This window comes from Lasioglossum baleicum, chromosome 2 (genome assembly GCF_051020765.1).
Source record: "Lasioglossum baleicum chromosome 2, iyLasBale1, whole genome shotgun sequence".
Lineage (NCBI taxonomy): Eukaryota > Metazoa > Arthropoda > Insecta > Hymenoptera > Halictidae > Lasioglossum > Lasioglossum baleicum.
This window is the reverse complement of record NC_134930.1, coordinates 10,640,059-10,661,618: the sequence shown is the minus strand read 5'-3', so window position 1 is coordinate 10,661,618 and position 21,560 is coordinate 10,640,059. Positions and strand designations below refer to the sequence as shown.

The 21,560-nt window shown below is 35.8% G+C and overlaps 4 protein-coding genes and 1 long non-coding RNA gene across 8 annotated transcripts; 1 reads left to right on the top strand and 4 right to left on the bottom strand.

Annotated features, from left to right (window-relative positions):
* Nucleotides 1–121: 121 nt before the first annotated feature.
* On the bottom strand, nt 122–1,485 carry Mrps21 (mitochondrial ribosomal protein S21). Its single transcript, XM_076446725.1, has 2 exons — nt 1,255–1,485; nt 122–725 (listed from the first exon to the last, which is right to left on the bottom strand). The coding sequence occupies exon 2, from the start codon at nt 723–725 to the stop codon at nt 453–455; it is 273 nt and encodes a 90-aa protein (XP_076302840.1). The 5' UTR covers nt 1,255–1,485; the 3' UTR covers nt 122–452.
* On the top strand, nt 1,345–3,428 carry LOC143221272 (uncharacterized). Its single transcript, XR_013011754.1, has 2 exons — nt 1,345–1,594; nt 1,741–3,428. It is a non-coding gene; the product is annotated as an uncharacterized LOC143221272 (long non-coding RNA).
* Nucleotides 2,103–4,712, bottom strand: LOC143221229 (trafficking protein particle complex subunit 2-like protein). Its single transcript, XM_076446715.1, has 6 exons — nt 4,533–4,712; nt 4,269–4,441; nt 4,094–4,181; nt 3,941–4,020; nt 3,215–3,872; nt 2,103–3,139 (listed from the first exon to the last, which is right to left on the bottom strand). The coding sequence occupies exons 1-5, from the start codon at nt 4,563–4,565 to the stop codon at nt 3,830–3,832; spliced, it is 417 nt and encodes a 138-aa protein (XP_076302830.1). The 5' UTR covers nt 4,566–4,712; the 3' UTR covers nt 2,103–3,139; nt 3,215–3,829.
* Nucleotides 4,713–4,771: 59 nt separating this feature from the next.
* Osi (electron transfer flavoprotein regulatory factor orsai) lies at nt 4,772–5,963 on the bottom strand. Its single transcript, XM_076446736.1, has 2 exons — nt 5,397–5,963; nt 4,772–5,217 (listed from the first exon to the last, which is right to left on the bottom strand). The coding sequence occupies exons 1-2, from the start codon at nt 5,433–5,435 to the stop codon at nt 5,017–5,019; spliced, it is 240 nt and encodes a 79-aa protein (XP_076302851.1). The 5' UTR covers nt 5,436–5,963; the 3' UTR covers nt 4,772–5,016.
* Nucleotides 5,964–6,093: 130 nt separating this feature from the next.
* LOC143221100 (maltase A2) lies at nt 6,094–21,510 on the bottom strand. Of its 4 annotated transcripts, none has more exons than XM_076446636.1 (8): nt 21,304–21,510; nt 19,486–19,765; nt 17,541–17,745; nt 16,792–16,928; nt 12,997–13,190; nt 11,062–12,073; nt 10,658–10,926; nt 6,094–9,819 (listed from the first exon to the last, which is right to left on the bottom strand). In XM_076446636.1, the coding sequence occupies exons 2-8, from the start codon at nt 19,585–19,587 to the stop codon at nt 9,594–9,596; spliced, it is 2,145 nt and encodes a 714-aa protein (XP_076302751.1). In that variant the 5' UTR covers nt 19,588–19,765; nt 21,304–21,510; the 3' UTR covers nt 6,094–9,593. The 4 variants fall into 4 exon arrangements, with proteins under 4 accessions (XP_076302751.1, XP_076302747.1, XP_076302757.1 ...); XM_076446632.1 differs by having other exon boundaries at nt 19,486–19,589; XM_076446642.1 differs by lacking the exon at nt 21,304–21,510 and having other exon boundaries at nt 19,486–19,589; nt 19,665–21,297.
* Nucleotides 21,511–21,560: the final 50 nt, after the last annotated feature.

Below are 21,560 nucleotides of genomic sequence, written 5' to 3'. Positions count from 1 at the left end.
TTAAAAAATTAACGTTAACAAAATAGGTAGTTGCTATTTACGTATAAAATAATATGATATATAAATAAAGAGATAACCGTATTTAAAAAGAGATATATTTTAAAAAACATAATATAATATATGTTTTCTCAATCTATCACTTTTATTATAAAACGATTCATAAATAATAAATACAACAGAACGAATACAATTCCATGGAACCCTCATTTCTTGCAGAATTGTTTTATTTTCCCAATCAAAACTTCTTTTTACATCATAAATTTAAAAAGTTCAAGTAAAATTTTGCTTCAGCCCTCAAGTTTTAATCAGATTTTGTTTAATTAATGTTTTCATACATACGTGTACAATTATACATAATAGTATAAACACTTCCCCACAGTACTTGAAAGTAGATCAAAATCTAAATAACAATTTTACATGAAACAATGTTCAGCAACTTAATAAGATATAATTTAAGAACATCCAGGATATGGATCTTCTCTGTTTGTTCTTAAAATAAATTTAATTTTTCTGTTCATATCCTCGTTATAGATGGCCATACATTTTTCATAATTTACTCTACGTCTTGTTTGCGAAGGTCTCTCAAAGAACCTAGTACGCCTATATTGTTCTAAAATTTTTTCTTGTCCCAATATACGACTTAATACTTTATAAGCTGAGTCGACATTGCCATTTTGGACCATAACAGTTCTAGCAATAAATTGAGCATGTCGTCTCATTCCCATCTGAAATCAACATATACATATATACTACAATATCAGTCATTGATGCATGTTTCATACAAATTTAGAACGATAGAGGTATGCACTAAGCATTAGCACCCAACACTTAAGTTTATAGATTTAATAATTTGAAAGCTGTTAATATAGATACATTGATACACATAAATGTAATACGACTATTGTAATTGAACAATAGATTTAAAGATATGCAAACAAGTCTAACATGTTTTATTCAAAACAAATAAATTATTCTAAATTTAATTTTTAATCGTAATATATTTCAAAGTGCAAAGAGTTAATAATATAAATAATACATTTCAACTGTATAAATAAGAGAGGCCTAAAAGACACAATCGTTATTTGCAATTTATTTAATTGTATCCATAATATGAGGCATTTTTCGTATAAATAGTATTTGTTTTAATTGATAGGTTAGGTATACACTCAAAACATGTTATGAAATACCTACAGCTTTTTAAACTTGTCACTAAAATTAATGGAAATATTTGTAATTATAAATAATTTACTGTACCTTGGATTTGAAAGGTTTAAACAATTTTGTGAGTTACAACTGGTTACAACTTACAATCAATATTTACAGAACTACCACAGACGAGATATAAATAGGAGTACACGATACAATGAGATCATATATGTATATTGTAAATATATGGTCTAATGTTCTCGCGCGTCTTAGACTATATACATATACTAATAGATCCGACGTACTCTTTAGGTACAGAATGTGCATATTTTATTTATTTAGGACGCAGTGTTTCAAGATAACGGAATATCTGGTGCCCACAAGTCACGTTGCAAGATAATCCAAAATGATGGATAGCGATTGATAGCGATAGCGATATAAAAGCAAGGTATGTATAAATACAAGTATACTAATATACCACATATTGATAAAATATATCAATAAGTTCATTGATAAAATATATCAGTAAGTTCCGCCATATTGTCTCTCGTATTTTCAAATTTCTTCTTTCTATATACATATGGGCAACACCAGGCAACACCGCACCGTGAAGTGCCGTGAAGCGCGTAAAGTAAAAAATAAAATAAATCATTTGAAACATCAAACAGATTTAGAACTATTTGAACAAAAGACAACGAATTTTATTGTAGGGAAGTGATAAATAAAAAATTTTTTTTTTATGGACTTCTGTATTTAATTGCTTTTCAAAAATGAAATAAATAGGTAAGAAATAGTAGAAAACGTACCTGGAGTTATTTACCGTGTTTACTTGTTACAATTGACGAAAATTAATTTTTCGCCGGTTGTAAATATTTACAGTAGAACTGTATATGTCCCAAAAATACCATATTCAATAAAGTAATGATGATAAAATATAGAATCAGACAGGTAAGAATCTAGACACGTAAATATATTAGTGGAATATTGATGTATTTAAATATATATATGTATACATATTGTCATATTGTATATAATATATATTGAGGGTGATTCATAATAAATCATTATCCGGAATGCACTCATAAAATTTGTTAATAATAGAGTGATTAAAGTGACATCAGTTTTTAACATAGTCACTCTACCTTTTAATATGCTGATGAATATTGATCAGCTAAAAAAATATAAAGCAGCAGCTATAATTTGCCGATGCAATGATGCAACAAGTGCGCAAAACTTGGACACTATATTGAAAAATGTTATTGTAAATATTCTGTTGTTATTGTAACAAATTTTATAACTACATTGTGAATAATTATGTATTTACTCTCGCACATGTATAATCCAGCTACATTCGAGTATTTAGAAAATTACACTATGTTTATGAATTCAAGGTTAAGAGGTTTTCCCATTTTGCAAAATTGAATAAGTTCATTCTTTCATGTTTTTGTAATTCGTAAGTCGTAAGGCGAGTATATGGAGTATGTTTGAAAATCTAATAAAATAAAGAGATAACAAGTATAGTTCCAGGCAAATAGTGCGTTGAATAAAGTTAAACTATTTAGAAATCATTTTAAAACTAACAGAATAACCATGTAGTAAATCTGTTTAAAACCATAGAAATTACTGCAAAATTTGCAAATAAAACAATTATGCAAGTAGATAGCTAACGTAGATTTTAAAAAATTCCTTTCTTATCTGAAACAATGAATTAAGAAAACCTTTTAACTATTATGATTGGTACTTATGACGTTCTAGGAACATTATACATTAATAAATAATGGAAAAATTACTTCTCGGTCTTTCAAGTTATACCGAAATCCCCAACGACATACACAAAGCCAAAGTGATAAAGATATCAAAAGCAGTACCACTGAAAACGGAGTAGCAAATATGTGTATGCGGAACATTTGATCTTTAGAATATTACAAACCACGCTCAACTCTTCTGTAATTTCACCTTTTTCTATTTCCATCAATTCCTTCATTGCGCAACTCTGTAAAATAGATTACTTCACTATATCGCGCATAATTTTCCAAAAACTTTAATGAAATGTCAATTAATTTGTTACCTTTCATCTCAGTAGAGTCAGCTTGAAACTTTCGACATCATGTCAAACATGTTTCCACATCTTAGTTTCAGTCGATTATTCTTTATTCTAAATTTTGCACTATTGTTCCTTTAATCGGTTTGTTAAGTTGTCTCATTACCTACACGACAATTGGGAAAAGTAAAAATTTTGTGAACATATATTAACCTGAAATTTAGAATAGAAAACGACAACCCATCAGATCATTCCCTTGTCATTTACAAATGCCAATCAAATCGATTAGCAGCTTCAGAGACTTCAATTCCCAAGCCTGCTTCACAGCAATGAATTTTTATTTATTTTAGAAAATGAAGCAGCTATTTGTTTCAGGATGTACACTGTTTATTATTTACACATTTAGAATGAACTTTCGATTAAACCTATTAAAACGTGACTATAAATATGTATATGTGCATGAATGTCACTCATGTAAATATATAACATAAAACAGTAGCTACTAAATTAGATAAAAGAAGTAGTTGGTTTCAAAAACTACAGTAAACAGGAACTATTTAAGTTCATGTATTACTGTAATTTGTATAAGTGTGCACAGTCTATTCATAGTTAGTGGTTTCTGTATTATACAGCCAGTAGTAACTATATAATGCCCATTATTTCCATTATTGATAAATCAAACGACCTGAAAATCCAATTTAAAGTGTTAGTACCTTTGAAACACAGAAAAATTATAGTATTCAAACAGCTTACTTGGAATTGATTTCATCGTCTGGAATGTAGAATGGATTACACACAGAATTAGAGTAGGCAGCATGCAATTTTTTAAAGATCTATAACAGAAGACTTGTTATTACATTGATACAGCATGATTATACTATTGAATTATTTCTATTGATAATATACCATTTTCACATCGTTTTCACGTAGGGTTGTATTCGATGACTGCAACACAATAATAAACTTGATTTTTGTATTTGTCGCATAGCCATATCTACAATTCAAAAATAAGAACATTGTCACTATATTCCAGTAAATATATATACAAACAAATCCACACAATGCTAGACATATTGCATACATTTTATACTCTTCTGTCGCATACAATAATCCCAAATACAAATCTCTAATATCAATTACTGCTTTATTTCCAACATTCAGTTTCTCTTCTATAATATCTATTGATGTATGAACTTTGCAGTGAAACTGCAATGCCATTGATTCGTCTGCACATCGAATATATTTCGGAGAATTCTATGTGAAAATATTTGAATTGGTAAATATAGAAAATGTAACCTCAGTAGAATTCATCATAACCTCAAGATACTGAAAAATGTATACTCACATCTTTACCTATCACAGCAACACAAACTGCCATATTTACAAACCTTATTCTATATTATGACATATATTAAAATCCATACCAGTCTGAAGAACTTAATTAAAAACTTTTCAGTTGCTTCTTGAAGTTATAGCAAATGTAAATATTGTTTGAACTCCATGAACACAAGTTCTAATGTCACTTTTGACAACCACGTTGATGAGGTAAGCAGTAAAAATTTCATATTTAGTTTAATTACAAAATGTGTATTTATTTATCGAAATAACAGCCGTACAAATACATTTTTACATAGTATATATCGATATACATAAATGTTTCAGAAAAATATATTTATGAAAAAAAATATCAAAAATATATGTAACATTCAATGTTAATTCAAACACTTTATGTTACACATATCTTTTTCAGAAAACAAATAGAAATTAAATTCTTTATCGATATATACAAAACTAATAATAACAAAAAATATACATTTTAATGTTGTGGGTTATCTGTATCTTCTTTTCAATGTTCTGTATTTTCGTAACATATACAAAGCTTCCAGTTCTTTAATTACATAGTTTCCATGCGCCAACATTTTATCAATTTTTTCTGGATCCGTTTCTCCTTTATTTTTTTCAAAGGCTTTTCTTAAATTTCGCTTGAAAAAATCATAACCTCTTGGATAATCTTTACCCATAAATAACAGCTAGAAATATTAAACAGTTTTATTATAAGCCTACAGTAACATATTGAATATGCATCAATAAATATATTGTATACAAATAATGGGATAAAATATTAATTCGCAATTTATACATATGAACACAATATTATACTAGACATTAGTAAACTAATATGATCTACAATTATATTAAAATTGATTACCGTTTTGTATAATTGAACCACTTTAGAACGTTGCGACATTGATGTAAATATTTTATCGCAATTAATTGATTAATACGTATTAATATAAGATGGTTATCCAACGTGTGCGAATTAGTCGCACAATATATGAAATATTATGCTGCCAGCTGCCAACATAAAATCTTCCTTATTGTCAGTGCAAAACAACATATTGTCAAGTTATAAATTTGAATAAAATGGATAATCGGTCCTGTTCTAAATAGATTTTAAAATGTGATTGTCACTCTACAATGAACCACGATTGTATTTACTAATAAATTGCTAAGAAAAAGAAATATTCACATAAAATTATTAAATGTAGTTACAAAAAAATGATCATAACATCCTCTCTGTCATAACGCAAAGTGCAAAAATCTATTACGCTTTCGAATTTTCGATTGGCGCTAACAATTTACTCTGAGCGGCGAGCGGCGCCACCATTTCAATGTGTTAATTTTGATTCTCTGTCAGTACATCAAAATGTAATCGTCCATTAATTAATTAATTATTTATTTATTGATTGTCATCGTTTAATAAAAACCAATTTCCATGATGAGACAACCGTTTAAATTGAAATAGTTAAGTGATTATTAATTTATATCCTACTTGAATTAGATATTCAAAATCACAGCAAAAAAAACATTGATATTGAAAAGGATTGCATTTATGAAGGAGAGAAAAAAGAGAAGTTTCCTCGTTGTGGGCCCTGTTGAGTTAAATCATTTCCTACCCTCTACCGTGAGGAAGAGGGCGGGCAAATTCCAACACATTACTTTTCTTTGACCAATACACTTCGCACAACTCGAAGATCAGCCGAAGGCATCCTTTCCAGATCGAGTAGATTACGAAGGCTAACAGCGATTGCGCTACGACAATTTCTGCCAGAGGTCCAGGGACTTTCCTCAGAGCATGATAGTCACTATGGACTCCGATTGTGGCTCCGCGGTGTTGCACGAGGGAACTCCTCGATCATAATATTTCTCACACGCATTATATAGAAACCATAGCACGTAGCGAGTACTTGCGAGAAAGGGACAGTGATTCTCAAGCACATCAAAATCTATATTGTATAAAACTGAAATTGTAATTGCTGTCACACAATTATTGCATCAGATGTAGAAATGGAAGTAACATAGATATTTAAACTACAGAGAGAAACCTAAAAGTATAGAAATTTGAAATATAGATGAAACCTAAAATATAGAAATTTAAAAATATACAGATTGCAGATATAGGAATTTAAAATATAAAGATTGCAAATATATAGTGTACAAAGTATTCGTACACTTTTTAAAAACTAATAACTTTTTTATAATTGTACCAAACGACCTGATTTTTTATAATCAATTAGAAGCATTGGTTTACGAAATTATATATGCAAACAAGATTTTCCAAAAATTATAATTTACAAGGATACATGCAAAAATAAGAAAGGCATTTTTTAAAACTTTTTATTTGGGCCCTTAATGAAAATTTAAATATGTTTTGTAGATCTATATGTTAGTTATACACATGCTGAAAATCTTATCGAAATCGGTTGACGTAGGAAAAAACGACACGCATCGAAAGATGTACGATTCTGTGGATTTTAAGCACAAATTGATCAAAAGTCGTGTAAAACTACAATTTTCACCATTTTTAACCGCTTGTAGCTCGTGTGTATGTTAATCGATATCGATGAAATTTTCAGCACATGTATAACTAACATAGATCTACAAAACATATATTTTAAATTTTCATTGAGGGCCCAAATAAAAAAGTTTTAAAAAATCCCTTTTCTATTTTTGCTTGTAACCTTGTAAATTATAATTTTTGGAAAATCTTTTTTGCATATCATTTCGTAAACCAATGCTTCTGATTGATTATAAAAAATAAGGGCATTCGGTACAATCATGAAAAAGTTATTATAATAACTATAAAAACTATAGTTTTTAAAAGGTGTACGAATACTTTGTACACCCACGGTATATAGTCTTAGATATAAAAATGTTTAATATAGAGAAATTGCAGATGTAAGAATTGAAAATATAAAGATTGCAAATATAGAAATTGCAAATATAAAAATTTCAAATATAGATTTCAGATGTAGAAATTTAAAACGTATAGAAACCCAAAATATAGACATTAGAGTTTAAGAATTTTAAATAGAGACACTCTGGGGAAGAAATATAGAAATTTTAAATATGGAAATACGAATTGTTATAGAAATTTCTGTATAAATAAGTAGGATACCCAGATGTCGTACAAATGATATATGACAATAAATAAGTTTATATTATAGTATTTCACTATATATATAGTAAAATTTATTAATACGCATATATATATATGTATATATATATATCGACTAATGTCTAATTCGATAATCACTTTAAAGTTATAAAAACCTTATTATACAAATGATGATCTAACTGCTAATGCTATTCACATTTGATTATTTCTACTTTTGATTTGTATACATATAAAAGGTATCGATCGATGCATATTAAAATTACATAGCACTTAAATTATTAAATTCATTGTACGACATTGCTGGCATCGGATATTGCATCTGAAAATCAATTATATAATGTTAAAATAGTTGAACTAGGCAACATTAATTTAACTATTTTGTGTGGTTACACGAATACTATTGATATTTCTATTTCTTTATTTTACAGAAATATAAAGTACTTGAACAATCGCGTTGAAATAATACTAAGTAGAATACACAATGGAGATTTATATGATTATACACATATATAACTTTCATTTTATTCCTGTGTACGAATAATATTCACATCAAAATCGAACTTTGTTTTTGTAAAAACCTAATGCTGCTTGAGGGCTAAGTACCGGAATACTTTGACTCGATAAATGTACATTATATTTATTGTTGGGTCAATAATATTTCAATCGAATAAAGATACAAAAACAAACCTCCCCTCGTAAGTAAGCACCATTTTTAATTCACGCATCGGTAAAGTGTCACTCGCTTAGTACCAAAATCATTTATAAAAGAAGTGAGAAATTACACGTTGCGAATACTGTTTATCATTCACGATAAAATTTGTTACAAAAATAGTCCATACATATATCTTTATTTTTACTTTTGTTCAGTCGATCTACTGCGATTTGGAAACGTATTCCAGAGCGTATAACAGAGATAAGGTTTTGCGTTAACCATATGTAAATATATAAAACATTCTAAACGTCGGGTCGTGTCGAATTCGCGCTGTGTGACTGGGAATAGAATCGGTGCAATCGCAAATGTCGTCGATGTTTATTATCAAAACTATCAGAACATATAAAAACACAGTGAAACAATTTCGGATCATCAAATCTGGACCACGAAAATGAACACAGGATAACATGAGATGATTTGTTCTCTTTTGGAATGTGAAATGCGCGAACATTCGTTGTGCTTTATTTTTTCGTTTGACATCGCTGATCGGACTAAAACATCAAATGGTATATGCGATTTGATTTCGTAACAATTGCGTACTGTGGATTTCTTGTATTATTCCATACATATATCGCACACGGGTGCGGAAAGCTCATCGTAGTAAAATGTTTAAGAAAATTTCCAGAGGTTCTCGCTTCGTCTGGAACCGGAACGGAATAAACGTTTCTTCTATTTCTGCGGTTGTACCCTATTCATAAAAATCTATATTCGCATAAACGTCCACAGTTTAGTCTCAACGGTTTCTTTTTGATTTTTTTTTGGTTTTATCCAAGCACATTTCACTAGACTACGTATACTTTTGATAACAAAAACCTCTCGCTTTTTACCGAGAGTACGGGCTTGGCTTTATGCATTCATGGCACACAACAATTATTCTTTCTACTTCGTGTTTGTAAAATCTCTCTAGGAACGAAATAAATCTTCACTTCTGCCCGAACGCTATAAAACGATCAGGGAAAATACGAATTCGCAATCTGTTTCCGTTCGAATTTCAACATTTCCGATCCTTATCAAACAAAATACGGGCGTCGCGGTCCCCACGCGTTTTATTTAAAAATTAGTAGGAACTTTCGCACGAAATCTTTCGTTGTACAAACGTTCGCAACGTCAAAAGGTAACGTATCATCAAACGAAACATCACGAATCCACGCTCGAAATGTCAATTAAAATACGCTAAAATCTTAATCGGGTGTAAAATGAATGTTATAGAAAATTCGGATTCCGCGGAGGAATCTTCATTTGTCAAGCTTTATGACAAATGCCTCTCCCGGAGACACGATCATCTCCTTGAAGTACACGTCCCGGTTCAGCCTGGACGCGGGACCAACAACAACGTGACCACCGTAATAAAGGAAAGACAAATCCTTCGTCTGCGTTTTGTTGCCCAGATTTGCTACGAAAACGTACGAGTTTCGCCGTGGATACCATCGCTCTATCACAATCATTTCGTCATCTGCGTATCTGAAAAAAGGAAACGAAATTGCATGGAAACTTCTTTGCATCTTAGAACTATTTTTTATAATTGTATGTACTCTTATTCACTGGTCCACTGTGGATCGATGGACATTTGTGAAAGAAACTTAAAATTCTTTTTACATAACAGCTTCTACTACTCATCGAGAAAAGTAACCGTAACAAATAGTTATTGAGATACAAGCTGTGAAAGTGCTTGCACATTGGGTGGAGTTATACGTATAGACAAAAGCCAACTACTACAGGCCACCTGACCGTGTCGATGAGATAGAACATGATCGTATGAGTGCCTCGAGCAAACGAAATTTACCAGGTAAATATTGTTTCCCTGCCCATTCAAACCATACATTTGAAGTTGTAACATAATATGAAAAAAAGTCTCAAATACACCTGAAAAGGACGTTATAGTATAAACAATTTTGCGGCACGTTTCTTTAACAAATGTGCACTGACCCAGAGGTGTAGATTCACACCTCGGACGGGATGACCATTACTTTTTATACACCCTGTTCTGCCTTCATCGGGATCGAATGTTTTTTTTAATTTTGTTCCCAACAAGTGTCTATTGTTTCAAGTGTTTTATTTAAAATGTACTTCCAAGGACTGTTCCTTGATGGGTACTAATTTTAAACAATTTTTGTTTATGAAGTATATCGAAAAGAACTCAAAAATACATTGCTTATCGAAGTAAACGAAGTTAGTATTATAGAATATAATGCATATATTTAAAGGGTTAATGTAAAAATGTAGAGCCACACCCGATATAGGGATGCAAGTTTCAGTTCACTTTGAAATTCTCGAAGAAATATTTAAAATATAGGTTTACCTAATATCACAGTTAGCCAGCACCTGATTCTCTTTCATCACCGCTTTAACATAAATCGGGGTCGTCTCGGATCTGAGCTTAACCATTTCCGGTATAGTCCCCACCAAGTTTGTCTGCAGCGGTTTTGCGGCTTCCGGTAGCCAAGCCGTAACACCCGCGGACGCAAACTTATGGCCGGAACCGTCGATCAAATCCCAGTTCATCGGAGCCACGTTGTGCACATGACCGAGATCCTTGTGATCCTCGCACTCACAGTCCAGTATACCTACCTGAACACGAATTGCTATTGAATGAGAGATAGCATTTGATAGTCATTGGCTCATTTATATAACATTTGTTATCTGCACGATCGACGCGTCGTCGATCCGAATTACGGATCTAGCGAAATCTGTGATGCAGTTTACCTCATCCCCATAAAATATACTCGGCGTCCCGGGCAGCATCATCCCTAACAAAGACGCAGCAATGGTAGCATTTTTCACGGTGATAGTGGAAGCCACCCTCTGAGAGTCCACTCCGCCTATGGACCAATGCACCCAAGGATAATCGGGCTTCTCGAACAGCAAACCCTTGGTGATCTCTTCCACCTGTTTCTTGATCTCTTTCGTTCCGTTTGACAATCCTAGCGTAACATCCACGAGATTCATATTCCTCAGAATAGATTCCTTCGCAACGGATGTGGCAGCATTCAGGGCGTTCATGTGGCAAATGAAAATTTTCTGATAGCCCAAGATCGACCTCCAATGGTTCAGAATGCTAGCGAACGATTTCTCTTCGACGTAGTGTTCCAGGCCCTTCAAATAAAAGCCATCAACTCCCCTTTGAGACCATGTTCTAATCGCAGCCGTGACTGGGTTCTCCATCACCGCGCTTATGTGATTCGACGTCAGAGCTTGATGCTGCGGCTCCTCTAAGGACGGCGGCGTCGAAGACAACGGGTTCCTGATCCCGTGTCGCAACATGGAGGCTGTTGTTGGTACAACATCCTCCAAAGCTACAGAATCATCCGTAACGCCTCTTCTCTCGCGCACCGCTTTGTCAGTCTTGTTCGGCTTCTCGATCATCACGTTCTCGTCGTACAGTGTCTTTACGAACGGATAGAGCGGGAGATCCAATAGCAAACTCATGTTTCGTCGGTGGATCTCGCGCACGAGCACATCGAAATCCTCCATACTCCCCAGATCCTTGTTCAAGTCGGTCAAGTTGTCGATGTCGAAATAATGTTCGGGATAGTGTGCCGCTGGATAGACGGAGTTCAAACGGATCCCTCGGACTCCTAGCTCTTTCAAGTAGTCCAGACGCATCACTATCCCTCGAAGGTCGCCGATACCATCACCCTTCGAGGAATCCTGAAAAGACGCCGGGAATATCTCGTAGAAGATGCTCCCCTGCCACCATTGCACTCGCGGGTCGCACCTGCACATAGAAATATCAAATGTCTCCGGTATAATAAGTTTGTTATCTCTCGTTTCCAGGATTGCAAGGGTGTGGGATGCGCCTTCTCATTTCTCGATAATGCAAAGATGGGGGTTTTCAGTAGTCAAAAGCGCTAGATAAAAGATCGATCTAGGCCGCGATCGCCCTCAACAGTCCCATTTATACGTTTAAGAGGCGTAATTTCCATTATTCGAAAGCATACAGCTGCGCGTGTAGCTGTTTTCATAAAGCTGTGACAGCTATTGACGTTGGCAAGGATGTGCGCCCGATTGGTTAGACCGAAAAATGCGGGACCGATTCTATTGGCCGAAGCGGTTACACACACACACTACTACATACTACTATGCAGAACGATAGACTCCTCGTGCCTCTGTGACCTCCCTGGGGACTTTCTTGTGAGCGCTTAGGAGTACATCCTGCCGAATAATGCAAATTAGACCTCGTAAACGAAAAAATAGGACTTTTGAGGGCGATTGCGACCGAGATCGATCTTTTATCTGGCGTTTTTGACTACTGAAAAACCCCATCTTTGTATTATCGAGAAATGAGAACCGACACCCTTGCAATCCTGCAAACGAGAGTCTACTCCCTTAAGTAAAAGTCATAAATTTCGAGCGGGTCGACGGGCCCAAAGGTCTCTACGGCTTCACGGTTCGTTTAGGTAAACTACCGATAGGCAGTAGGATATCTTCGGAGACCTTTTTTGTGCCACGCACAGCGGGGGGCACAGCGGGCCCGTCGACCCGCTCGAAATTTATGACTTTTTGCCGCTCGCGTCGCAGACGTTGCGGAAAACCGCTCGCGGCAAGCGAACTATAAACGCTCCTTAATGCAGCACATTAATGAAGAAGACTCGCAAGCGTTTTAGGTGTACGAGTCTCTGTGTATGAACGTAGACATACTTTTTGGGCATAGTGACGATGACACCGATGACGAGCGCCATGCAACCAGCTAGCACCGACATCAGGGACCAGAAGCAGGTTTTCCTTATCAACGGCCAATTCCATTTCATGAAACGATAATCCTTCGGCGGCTTCGGGACCACCAGTTGGATCCCGACCAACGGTGGCTTTCCTCCGTTCTCCTGATTGTAAAACTAAACAGTTACAGTGAAAGTTCATCATGATGTTAGGGAAGCGACAAGCGATGGATTAGTACACATAGATCACGATGACGGCTGGCACAGATTTCCACCACCGTGAATACGTAGGGGATGTCACGATTCAGTCTATAAACACACGTATTTCGTAAGATATCTCTAATACTCGAGTCATCTTCCGAGGAATATCATTTTGAATGATTTTGTTTCTTCTAACAAAACTCAAAAACGTGTCCTTCTAAAGATTTTTTTCCAGAATTTTAACTGTAAGCGCGAATTGGGTCTTTACAGAAGCATATTTGTCACGGGTCTCGGTCACGAGTATGTGTATTTTTGTATTTCTAAACGAAGGTCGATTATCAACATATCTAAATAATTTGTTACTTTTATGACACTTGCGAAAGTACGTCTGCCAAAAGTTTCATAAAATCGTGATGCATCGAATTATACTCTGATGGCCTATATTATTGAAGGGTGAGGTACTCGTGGATGATAAAGCAGGACTTTCGTCCGTTTCCGGGGTATATTATTAGACATAATGTAATTGAAATAGAATTTTCGCTGAACAGTAAGGTTATCAAAACGATAGCGACGTTATGCCGACGTTGCCTCGTGATTGATGGATTCATTAAATGCAGAGAAGTGCTTCTTGGTGGATAAATGTATTGCAACAATGCAATGGCGTGCAATGCTTGGCAAGGTACTCCTCGTTTGTGCCAAACATATCGAAATATTATGCTGAATACAGCTCGTGAAAATCGGTGTGTAAACTTTGCAAATGGAAATTAGAAATAGTTAATCACCGAAGGGAGACAGCGGGGGAAAATAACTTATTCAGCATGATTGGTGGAGTGCGTTTCGGCGATTCTTTGACTCATCCTCGTAGACGACGCTTCTTTGCAATAAGAAAATGGAAATTAGAGAGACGTTTGTGACCAAAATTAGATGTATTCGCTTGCATACCTATTATGTAAAAATACTAATTTAGAATCTGTTGTTTGTTGTTATCGATATTCTATTTCAACCTGAGAGCTCCTTGTTTTTTTGAATTTTCTCGAAAGACTCGCAATTTCATGAAAAATTGAGCCGAGTTGTCACTAATGTATGTAACAATAATTCCTAAATCGTAGAACAAATTGTTTTAAACGTTTAATCTGACAATCGATCATTCCTGTTATCAATTTCGGTGTCAAACGATCAGAAACGACAGACACTGTATCGTTATACAAATTTCTTGACGTTTGTATTATCGGTATGATGCATTGGGACAAGAGTCAGTTTAGAAAAATTGCATGTCTAACGAGAATGTTGCTATTACTCTTACTCTTACTGCGTACATTATGATTTGTGTGACAGAGACTTTATTCTGTAGAATTATTATGTACATTGTTTATTTCTGTAACTACAGAGATTCCATTCGGCAAACAAATAATAAGACATAATAGTGCGTGGTTTCTTTCAAATTCTACCTACAAGAAATGAAAGTGAGCAGGTCAATGCCTGCAAATGCAACCACTTCTTATTACAGCATTCTGAGATATAGGGAGGAGCCTATATGGTCACATCTATCAAAAATAAAAGTAACAAGACGCGTAGATGCAAGTGAACTTGACGCATTTAGATCGAAGGTAAAACTGGTAATTGGCCGTGGGCGAAACAAAACGTGTACCAACATTGCGAGTGGCAAGAGACAACCATATGTACGCATCATTCAATCAAAAAAATGGATTGTCGATGAAATGGTGACCAATAATGGCCAATTTTGCTGACAATTATCGAAGCACGTTTTAATAAAATGACCATATTTACACATTTTAAATAATTTGATCCCCTATAAAACACAGATACGTATTATCTTCTGGTTATTCTTTATTTTAAAATACTTTAATCGAAAAAATACCGCGTGCAGACTGTGCATATTTATCATTAGACAGCGGATCTTTATGCAAAATACAAATTTTCTACCCGAATTGCAAGAAACTGCAGTGAAATAGAAATTTATTTTCGTTCTTAATATGGTTTATAACAGTATTTTTAAATACGTCTAATGTTTTTACTGTTTTAAATTACACCTATGTACCCATTTTTTTATGAATGCATAAAATCCGCTGTCTATTTATCATAGATAATTATTTTGAATTATTATAATTGCTGCTTCTACCAGACTAAAAATACTCTAAGAAGCTTTATTAATTCTGTATCAAACGCACTATTAATTCCACAATCTACTACTTGCAGATCGAATCAATCGAAAGCATCTAAAAATATATGCAGGGGTAAAACGCACGATCGTTCGAAACAGAAAATCAGTTTTTAGTATAATGGAAAATCCACATCCAGAAAATATTTTTTCAGTATTAGTACGTCACAATCAATTTTGCAATATGAAAGGTACGTTCGGCACCCATTTGGGGTGTTTAACCCTAGCTGCCGAGGTGGCGTCTTAGGAACTCGACAAAAATTTCTTAATCCGTTTATATTATTAATAACACAGTTTCCATTTTATCTGATTATTTTATGATATCAAAATAATTTACGAGTATCGTTGAATTATTTACCCTCATACGCTTCTCGAGGAAAAACTCACCCATTTTTTGTGTGGTCGCTGTCGATTGTTATTTATTTAATTATGTCTTTAGAGAACTTGAAAATGTCGAGTACCCGACATCGTTCGAGACGGTTCGGGAAGACGCACAGTGGGACCTTTTCGTCCAAATCGGAGACAAAATCAAAGAACTTTCGATAGAAATAAGGTAGAGCAACGAAATTTTTTTAAAATTAAAGCTGAAACATTGCAGAATATGGGGAAAATAGGGAGATTATGGTAAGAACGTTTTTTAACGTTGAGAAAATTCGTTAAACTTGCACAATTTCGGAAAAATTATGGTTTTTCTAATACCACGCGCGGAAAAATTTTTTTTTGAACATGCAGTACTTCATTTCCCGTAGATTTTTTCACGCTGATTTCAAATCTGGTCTCAAAATTTTTCTACGACCTCAGTATATTGCAAAATCGATTTCTTGAAATTCTACATGTTTAACGAATTTTCTCAAGGTTAAAAAACGTTCGTACCATAATCTCCCTATTTTCCCATATTCTGCAATGTTTCAGCTTTAATTTTTAAAAAATTTCATCGCTCTACTCTACCTCATTTCTATCGAAAGTTCTTTGATTTTGTCTCCGATTTGGACGAAAGGTCCCACTGTGGATGACGGATCGAGACTAGTTCTCGAAAATTGAGGGATTCTGAAATGGATCGAGATTACTAACAATTTTCAGGATTATTCTCGGGAATCGCGACATATTCGAGAATTTCAATATGTACATATTCGAAAATCACCAAATTTTCAGGATTATTCTCAGGAATCCTCAAATTTTCGAGAGACCTCGATATATATTCGACAGTCTCAGAATTACGGGATTATTCTCGAGAATGCCGATAAATTCCAGAATCCAAGGATCCGCCTCGTCTCGACCCGTCTCGATAATCGGATATACCTGACATTGTGGAGTTCTCGCACACTTCAGTCACACACCACTAGTTAGAAGGTAGAATCCACGTCGGCAGTTGAGGGTTCGCGTGATCGGGGTGCTTACCAGTGCCTGTGCATCGGGGGCGAGATGTTGATAGGCTGTGTTCAGCTGCGTCAACAATTGCGCGCAAACAGGGCCGTTCGTGTCACTGCTGCTGCCGCTGCTCGTCGACTCCACCATCGGATCACGGGAGCTGGGTTCTGCAACAAATAACGAATTCGACAATGGCTCGGTCTCGCGTTCGGTATCGCAACGGACGATGCGACTTGAGACAATCGTCGACAACCACTATCGACGAGTCTACTCGAAATCCGCATCGGCATTCAACGGCCGAACTCTGTCACGATTAATTAATCGATGAAGTTGGAACTGGAGCCAATTAAGCCATTTTATTCCCCGCAAAAGAATCGTGCGTACGACTTTAAACGATTACGTAACTCCGACGAACAATAAGCGTATCATGCGGCGCTTTGCTTGGGGGAAAAAAGGGGAAAACGTGTAGAGGAATCTGTTACACGCTAATGACTAGAGATTCATGATCCTTTTAATTTATTCAAAGACACGGTTGATTTATTTAATGTTGTAGAATTCCTGACAAAAATGTATACGTAAAATACGTGTTTACAATGTTATGTTAAAAGCGAAACGATTTAGAAGGAAATAATGTTTACTCTATGAAGGAACGAAAAATGTTATACGGGAAACACGTGAAATGTCGTTTTTCTTGACAACGATTATTAAGAAATGAGTCTGGCCGCCATCATTATCCATACAATTATGCTTAATCGTTATATCTGCTGATGAATACTTACCATCGTTCAGGATTCTGCTTGAACTATTCACTATACTCATGAACTCGTTAAGTCCATCCTCTTTATTAATGTTCTCGAGTATCGGCGGAGAAATAGACTCCACGGGATTTCCCTCCAAAGAAGAAACGAAAATCCCGACGGACTCGAACACATTGTCATTGAGTGGACTAGACGTCAGAAGCGAACAATCCGATGCTTCTTCGTCCTGTTGAACAGATCATTACCAAAATCAACTGCTTTTATAAAACGACCGTTCTTTTACCGTAAAAAGCAGTCAATTGACGTAACAATAAGTAAGAATAAGGCACTAGTGGAAGAAGAAAACTTATTTGTTATAGAGCAAGAACTTAATTCATTAAGTACCAAATTTTTATTTCTAAATTTTTTAGCTAAATGGTTAATATTTACGTATTTAAGTGCATTTATACCAATAGTTCAATTAAATTTGAAAAATTAACTATTGTTATGGTCGATTGAAAAAATCCCATTCAGGGATGTCGGCGCTTGGAATGTATTTAGTATATCTCAAATAGGAATCATGGTACATAATGAATTAAATTGAAGTTATAACTCAAACAAAAATGACAACATGGACACTATGAAAAATTAGTGTATAGACACTCTAATATTTTGATATCGAATTGATAAAACTGATATTTCTCTGCTATCCACATTTTATACGTCGAAAAGTTTGCTGTCGCCATTTCAAGTAAAATATTCCAAAGATAGAACATTATTTTCTTTATTCAAAATTTCAATATATCCGAAATAGAAGGTTGTACAACATTTCATCAGTTCAACACTTCAAAAGTGTTCAAACACTCGCCATTTAACTACTATCCGATAAATTTCCAATTATACAACTAATGTGGGCAGATTACGAAAAGATTACGCGGCTCGCTATTATATCGTAACTACACTGTGAACTTTTATGCAAAATAAAAATTGTCAGCAGTTGTTCCACTAAAGCCACTTAGAAATATGTTACTTCCTTCACGAATTTTGAGTAGGTCGAAAGCAACTTACAGTCATTCACAGTAATATACAAAGACTGCGATTTTCACCATGTTTAACCGTTCGTAGTTCATTGCCACGTTGACCGAATGTGATGAAATTTTCAGAATGTATACATGATATTATACGTAATGTATAATACGTAATGTATAATATACGTAATGTATACATATAATATATAATAAATTATATAATTCATACAGATATAGAAAATAACTTTTTGAATAAAAAAAGAATACATTTTCTATATATGCACTTCTATCCTTTGTTTTTAGCTCGTAAAGTAATCCTAAAATTTCTCAAAGAAATTCAAATCGTATGGTCCAATCTGAACACATTATTTACCGGTAATTATTCTATAATTGTTGAAAGTTCATGGCTGAGGATTTTTTTAACGAATCCTTCAATACCAACAGCAATTTTAATCATATACTAACAACTCACCCTCAATAACAAAACCCAATAATTTCCTTCGGGATTATTGTGTAAAAGAAGATTTTTAATCTTCCATTTGGTGCAGCACAATTATTGAAAAGCCTATTAATACGCTACCGATAGATAAAGTGTTAAAAAGGTGGTCATCCTTTCAAAAATATTCGAATATTACTGCGCGATTGACTGTACATTGATACTCTTTAAATGTTTCTGTTGTTTCGAATTATGTCATAAACGCGCAAATCCGCAGTTTATTCATAACTCATTTAAATAATCCTGACAAGTGTACGATTACTCATAGCAAACTTTCCGTTCTCCTCGAAGCGAGCCTCGCTCGGCAATTTCTGAGTGCCAGTGTACAGATTACGCTGTCAGCGAGCCTGTTAAGAATCGTTTCCTTAAAGGGTTAGCGTACACGTGGCCAGTATAACGTGTGAATAGCAGAGTAGAAAGGGGTGGGGAAGACAAAAGGGTACGTTATTTGTGTCGGACGCACCTGTTGGTCGTGATTTATAATGAGCTGTCGTGAGCTGGGCGAAGATGCAAGTTCGGTGGGTAGCACCACCGACAAAAGACCCTCGGGCTTCTGGATATTCATCTCTGTCGAATGTGGAAAGAAAGTCCTGATATTTTATCCTCTGTACACACTCGAGTACCAAAAGGGTAACAACGTACTGAATCACAACGCGATCAAAACAATCTCTGATTCAAATTTTCCAATTCACTGAGGCACTCCAAAAGCAGCGTTACGATGTTTCTCCTACTGCAATGTCGCACTGGCACGCGCGACGTCCTCGACAAATTAGTTCCGACGAAATGACGCGCATTAAAACAAAAATGTAAAAAGAACCGCGAAGAAAATCAGTTATATAAGTCGGAGACGGTCAAATACAGCTCAGCATTTTCGTGCTCGATGAAATTCCGCAACGAGAGCTGCCGCGTCGGGTAGTTTCACGTTGAAATCCGATCTATGGGAGCACCCGACGGGTAGAGTCGTGTCACAGAACACGTCCGACGCGTTGAAACGCAATCCGGCATGGTCGGAGTATTTACGAACGGAGTGCAAGCTGAATGCCCGCCAGTCGCTCGGCTTATTGATCGGCGAATTCTATGAACGACGCCTATGGCAGCGCTACGAGATTTTGCTCCCCTGATCCATTCAAAATGACCATGGTTGAGAAGGGCTGTCCAAACAACGTTCGTACAGCACCGCGTACCATTGTCCCGCACCGAAAGAATAGGCACGCGGTTACGTCATACGGCCATAGCCATCGTTCGACCAGGTCGGTTTATGGCACGTAACGCCAACATGTCAATCGTTCTTGCGAAGTTTGACGCGCACATGACCCATAGTAAACCGTCTAACACGGCGAGATAACGAAGCAAGTATATTTAGACGATGTTAGGAGAGAGCCGAGAGACTCTTGGCGGCTTTGGAACGGTTCGCGTGTATATAGGACGCAAAATAATTGGAAGCCCGTAAACATTCTGCTCTTTTTTCAGTCACGCTACCGTCACGAGAGCGAAACCGTTGTTGGACGTCGTCCGGGAATCAAACCGATCCGATTAATCGCGTGCAAGATCGGTCCTAATGCAGAGACGTTCGCGACTACCTAGAATCCGTTCATGTTCGTACGATTGCCAAGAATAAAAGGAATCGGTCACGCAACTACTGATCCTGCTAATTTAGATCGCACCGACGCACAATTTGCAGAATAAACGCGCAGGGTTGGTTTGCGCGTAGCAAATGCCTCGGCGGCTGATTCTGCTTGACCGAGTAAGACGAAAATAAAAAAAATTATGAAATTAGGAGGCTCGAGAGAGAGTTCTCGGATAAATAAAAGGTCTCCGTGATCCGCCAATAGCGGCGCGCAGGGCAGGAGAAAATCCGCAAACTGCTTTTCGCAGATCTTCAGACAACAAGCTCATTTCAACTTGTAAAACTTCCCCTAGTATATTGCTGTGATCGATATTTCTATCACACGTACACCCTTGTGTTTCATTGATAGCTCCGCGTCTGTAGCGGTCTTCGAGCACGCAACAGCTGACACAAATGTAACAAGATAGATCTCGAAGAATTTATTTCATTGTATATATATTTATCGTGGCATCGTGTCAGAGACGGAAGGTGTATCGACGCTTTTTATTGGCCAGTGCAGAAAATTGGAAAAGTAGAAAGCCAAGAATAAGATTGGGGATACTGTTTATGTCCAGTTCGAGATTAGCATCCGCTCCGTGTGGTCCCAGGTAACGGGAACAGGTACGCAGAGAGAGAGAACATGGTAGCGCGCGTCTCGTTCGCGATCGGTCTCACCTGTAATTCAGCCGGTTATCACGTGACGGAGGCAACATCGGCAGAACACACGAAACACATATAGATTCGTCCGCGGGAATCACGGAGAGTTCGTGGAACCACGGGAACTATTCGGGCTTGTCTTTCGGGCCGGCCCGTGTCCCCCACTTGTTCGACGCTTGGCGATTAGTATTCGTCTTCTATGGTTCCCGGCTTCTGCGCGCGAGAAAACTGCTTGCGATCAGACGAGCAAGATCACTACCGAGGACGAGGTTTGT

Coding starts and splice junctions, on each gene's coding strand:
- Mrps21 (XM_076446725.1), bottom strand. CDS start 725: ATGGGAATGAGACGACATGCTCAATTTATTGCTAGAACTGTTATGGTC.
- LOC143221229 (XM_076446715.1), bottom strand. CDS start 4,565: ATGGCAGTTTGTGTTGCTGTGATAGGTAAAGAT. Junction 4,442..4,532: donor TTGCTGTGATAGGTAAAGAT/GTGAGTATACAT, acceptor ATTTTCACATAG/AATTCTCCGAAATATATTCG. Junction 4,182..4,268: donor GCGACAGAAGAGTATAAAAT/GTATGCAATATG, acceptor TTTGAATTGTAG/ATATGGCTATGCGACAAATA.
- Osi (XM_076446736.1), bottom strand. CDS start 5,435: ATGTCGCAACGTTCTAAAGTGGTTCAATTATACAAAACG. Junction 5,218..5,396: donor TGGTTCAATTATACAAAACG/GTAATCAATTTT, acceptor TAATATTTCTAG/CTGTTATTTATGGGTAAAGA.
- LOC143221100 (XM_076446636.1), bottom strand. CDS start 19,587: ATGAATATCCAGAAGCCCGAGGGTCTTTTGTCGGTGGTGCTACCCACC. Junction 12,074..12,996: donor ATCGTCACTATGCCCAAAAA/GTATGTCTACGT, acceptor TTCTATGTGCAG/GTGCGACCCGCGAGTGCAAT. Junction 10,927..11,061: donor GTATATTTTATGGGGATGAG/GTAAACTGCATC, acceptor ATTCGTGTTCAG/GTAGGTATACTGGACTGTGA.